We start from the raw sequence: 4,972 nt of genomic DNA, 5'->3' as shown, positions 1-4,972 counted from the left end.
CTTGCTTTGTTGCATGCCTGCCTGCCTTAACTCCCCACATGGAGAGAGTGACTGCAGCAAGGCAGGAATTCAGAGCACCCAGCAGGGAGTTAATGCAGAGCATCACGCACTCTGGAGCAAACACAAGTGGAATATGACAGCACTGTGCCACCTCTTTGCTTAGTTTTGCCACAAGATTAGTTAGATAAGTACCTCAGTGTCATGATGTGCCCATTAGCACAAAAGCACGCCAGACAGACGCTGTTACAGAGGGTGACCACATCTGCTCGCAATAAAAAGGACGTTTCGGTGATGTTGTGGACATATAGACATGTTTGGGAAGGCAATGAGAAGACTTTGGCTTGTTTTTCTGAACAAATGACTGCAAATTGATGATCACCCATATCCTGGGAGGAGGAAGGGGAATGCATGACAAGTTTCCTTTTCCTTGTTTTGTCACCGTCCTCGGCACCGTGCGGATCCCTCCAGACTTCATAGGGTCGATGTGTCAATGTYCCCATGCAGTCCAAGCAGGCAAAGGTCAGCACAGCTCCCTTCAGAGTCAGCACGGTGCCTGCAGAACAGAATTTCCTCTCATCACTGGCACCACAAGCAGACTGACACTCAGTTTTGGTAAACACAGCACACACATCAATCCAGCTCAAGTGACAAGGCTTGCCTGCTCTGACCATAGGAGAAGGTGAGCAAACAGTCTGCCAGTATTGGAAAAGTCTCAGGCAGCTGATATCTACAATAATGGATATAAAATGTGCTGTTGAAGACCACTAATATAGCCTGTTGTGTATCTCTACACTATACTAGTAGAGTATTTATTCCCCAGCAGTGAAATTGCTCCAAGTCTGGTAACCTTCCAGCACTGTTTTTCTAAACAAACTGGGGGTGGGAAACCTCTGTTCCTGTGCAWTCTCCATTTTTTGTCCATTTTTAAAGCACATACTGCCTCTCCTCAGACCTGACCTCTCAGCCCTCTGTTCTCTCTGCTMCACCATCTGTCACTCACTCAGCCAAGGATCTCTCCTGGTACAACAACCTGCCAACATTTTTGTTTCCTTTCCTGAACTCCCTTCTGCTTCTCTGCAGCTTTCTGATAGTAAAACAGCCAAAGTGTTTGCAAAATCTCTGACAGAATTGTAAACAGGACTGTAATTTCACAATGGAAAGAACTCTGCTAATTTCCCTGTTTTTACAGAAACACAGAGCTTTGCCCATTACACAAGGCAATCTCTGGAACTAACACAACCAGAGTGATTCACTCCATGAAGCTGCAGGTTCCTTATGGGTATCTTCACATGTATGTCCACCTTTCAGCAAGGTTTGATACATTTTTTGAGACATTTCTGCCCAAAAGAACATGCAAAATCACACAGTTATTCCCCCCATTTTACCAAGACAGATAAAAAGCAGGAAAAGAGTTTCACTCTCACCACTTGGTGACACCACGACTGGCTCTGACTGCCGTAAATCATCACTGGCAGGCAGATTTAGGGACAGGATTATGACCATTCCAAGGCCTGTTCCAACCCARAGACAGGAGGAGACAGCAGAGTCGTTTTTTCTGGCAAAGGATTCCATGAAGTACAAAGCTGTGATTGACTCCTTTGAGTCCCTGTCRATGCTGGACACGCTGGAGCTTCGGGAACGGCTGAAGGAGTTTTCCCTATTTTCTGCACAAATAAATACAAGCAAATAGGATTAAATTCGTGTTCCAGGAAAAGGCACAAGCCTGCAGCAAATACAAACTCCCTGTGGAGTACAGAAAATAAAGTTTTCTTAACCTGAGCAAACATTCTGACACTAGCATGATACCAGCTTGCTGCCAGTGTATAAATAAGTGTGGAAAGTGCTGTCAGACCTCATCAGTTAGATCTGCATTAGAAATAGCTGCCTATTATGGAGATTAGCATAGACTAATTAGAATTTACAACAGCCTTAGCTCAAAGGACTTGTTCTAAATAGCACAAAATAATTTTAGACCCATATGTTACCAATGCATTTTGAATTAATCCATGTATCTCATTGCTGCAGGACATGAAGGGAGATGTCATTACCACTTCAGAGCACGTGTCCCCTCTCTGCTCCTGCTTCCATCACCAGGACATTCTAGCACTGTGTTCCCAGCCCTTGTTTATTGTGAAGATCATTAAAAACTGCTCCCTGGGGAAAAGACACCCATTGCTGGACTGAACCCAGTGCCCAAAACATCTCAGGGTACAAATTTCTCTGGCTTCCCAGGCAGTGAAATGAGAAATCTGCTCTGTGCCCTTGGCAACAACTGCAGAGTGAGCTGGAAAAGCTCAGGCAGCATGGAGAACATGCTGGAAACAGAACTGTGCTCTCCCCACTGCAAGTGCACGGGTACAGAGACTCTCTCTGAGCTTTTCAGAGAGAGGTGACAATAAACAGGCAAAGGATTTCTGCTTTGCTTTGCCTTGTGCCAGGCAGGAGGCACAAAGATGTGTGAGAGAGTTCCTGGCATTAGCAGGAATATCAGGGGTACAAAGCACAGTGGGCTGAAAAGTTCCTGAAGAGTCAGGGAGCCAGAGGGAAGATGGGAGCAGCCTTTGCAAAACTTGTGCCAGTGCTGCTGTTCATCACTTGTAGTCAAAAACAGGATCAGATTATTGGAAACCCCACCACATGCTCTTCTGCAACAATAATAGCTGGAGGTGGAGAAATAGCTRAACCTGAGAGAAAGGGCTTGCTCCTGAACCCATCATTATGCAGCAGATCTGTAACTGGTAGGAAATAGTCCTTTGTACAGCCCAGAAGAGAGCAATCTCTTCAGAGCCAACAGAATTGTCTAAAAAGAGGAACACTTTCTGAATTTGAAGAATAAAATTAGAAAATTACATTCTCACATACTCCAGGTTAAAACTGAGCTAATCCTTACGTTGTGTACATGGTTCCTGCTCTACCAGTTCTGTCTCACCTCTGCTCCATGAAGCTGCATAAATTGGGATTGTTGTTACATCTACAGATACAATTGGCAATACCTTGAGAATTACTGTCTCCCATAACCCCAAGCACTTTGCACTCCTCCTGCAGAGAATTAGTTGGGCCAGCTCCTTCCTAAGCMCTGACAGCTGCCAGGTACAGAAAGGAAGAGTAATTTCAAGGTAGAGATCATCAGGACTCCATATATATATATGTGTGTGTGTATATATAATTTTTTTTCTCCCAAAGGGTACCTAATCTTTAATAAAAATGCTATTATGTAATTAATCTTCTATTTAACAGGTGTATTAATATCACAGTCACAAAAAAAAAAATCAAATAGGGTGGTGCTCAAGCTAAGAAAGATGTTGAAAGGACAAATGCAGTTAGTGTAGGCGACATACACAGAACTTAAAATATATGATGTGCCATTTGCATGTGTCATCAAGCTTTCTCCCTCCCTAAATTAACAAGAAATGTTCCTCACTCCTGTGCAGTACAGTTAACTAATACATCTCTGCAAAACTGACACTAACAGACAGAATCTTTAGGACACTTCTGGGAACATRCTGTGCTATTTTCTATTAAATGCACTGCTCAAACTGAAATTCTAAAGATCAGCAAGACAYATGCCAAAATTTGATGTCATTAAACATATCTGAACAGCAAAGGCTGCAATTGCTATGTGACTTTATTGGCTTGCTCTAAAGCAAGGTAGAAGCATAAAGTGRTTTTCTTTATGAAGTTAGGAATCAGGAAAGTATCACTTGTTGTGAGGAATGAAAAAACCCAAACTTACTAGTGAAAAAGATCAACATTTTCACTGCAAATATTTACATTCATTACTGGAGAGCTTTGCAACTGACTGTCAGTCTCTTGGATGCTATTTATAGRTCCTTTCCTGTTTTTAAAGTAATGAGTAATTGATCTGCTTATGAAATACATACAAAAGTTGACCTTTTTGACATAGAAATCAATATACTCTGTAAAAAGAAGAAAAAAAAAGCTGAATTATTTATATTCTCCTCACTCGGAGAACTGTAGAAGTTTTAATCCCAAACACCAAACCTAAGAGAAGCCAATGGAACTATTTAAAACATTTGCCAGTTTAAGACCATCATCTTAAATTTTCAGAGAAATTTGTCACTTTGAAAATTACGTAGTCAGGAAAGCACACAAAGCTCTGAATGCCAGTGGAAATAGAGAGTAAAGGAATTATACTTAAACGTGAATTTGTGTACAGTAACATCATAGAAACACAGAGACCAAACCCTGATGAAAATGCTTCAGCAACACAGAGGAGAAAAGGGCAGAATTGACACACATTTAGGAACACTGCATGTCTGCTTGGCTATAAACCCAACATTTTAATAGCAACTCTCTAAAGCTGCATTCCACATAAAACAATTCACTAGAAAGCAGCACAAGTTGTTTTAAGCACAAATAATGCACTAATAATTTGGAATTTTACTGTGAATTATTTCCTATCAGATCAACTTAATTAAGTTTCCCTAATTTGTGCTGTGGATATGCAGCTTGCAGAGCATTCCAACCACACAGAGCTCACAGTTGTGGGATGCYTGACTCTCCCTGGAGARTGTTCTGAAATGTATTGCCCTGAARTTGTTACAATTAAGGCATTGAATGGCTTCATGGAATCCAAATCCCACTGATACAAGACTGATGGGAATGRTGGCAAATCAAGGCCTTAAAGAGAAAACAGATTCAAGTCCCCAAACTTGGATCTTTATTTTGGTATTTTTAGTATATAGTAAAGTTTCAGAATTTGCAGATTCTCATAAGAAATCAAGTTGATCTAGTAGAACCTAACAGAAAACAGATTCCAAGGAAAAGCCAAACATGAACTGCATGCAGCTCAACAGAGCTGGAATTCATGCACCACCAGCTCACATGAATCTGTGCAAGGCTCTGCTCCACTCTTCCCCAGACCTTGCCCATGTCAGAGATGCTCTTTCACAAGGCACCTCCTTCTTCAACAACCTCCTCCCACTCCTTTACCCAGAGACAGAGGGCATTG

At 41.8% G+C, this 4,972-nt stretch overlaps 1 protein-coding gene across 1 annotated transcript in view; it reads right to left on the bottom strand.

Annotated features, from left to right (window-relative positions):
* The window catches only part of LOC130585548 (syntaxin-binding protein 5-like), a gene marked incomplete at its 5' end in the record, with an annotated part of 54,416 nt that overhangs the window by 7,428 nt on the left and 42,016 nt on the right, over positions 1-4,972 (bottom strand). The window contains 2 exons of the mRNA XM_057386098.1: positions 193-553; positions 1,425-1,664. Of these exons, the coding sequence (XP_057242081.1) occupies positions 193-553; positions 1,425-1,664 (601 nt within the window). The remainder of the gene's footprint in view (positions 1-192; positions 554-1,424; positions 1,665-4,972) is intronic.

Source organism: Malurus melanocephalus, unplaced genomic scaffold, assembly GCF_030028575.1.
Source record: "Malurus melanocephalus ecotype Western Australia unplaced genomic scaffold, MMel_1.1 scaffold_914, whole genome shotgun sequence".
Lineage (NCBI taxonomy): Eukaryota > Metazoa > Chordata > Aves > Passeriformes > Maluridae > Malurus > Malurus melanocephalus.
The sequence above is the reverse complement of the archived record's forward strand: the minus strand, read 5'-3'. Positions and strand labels throughout refer to the sequence as shown.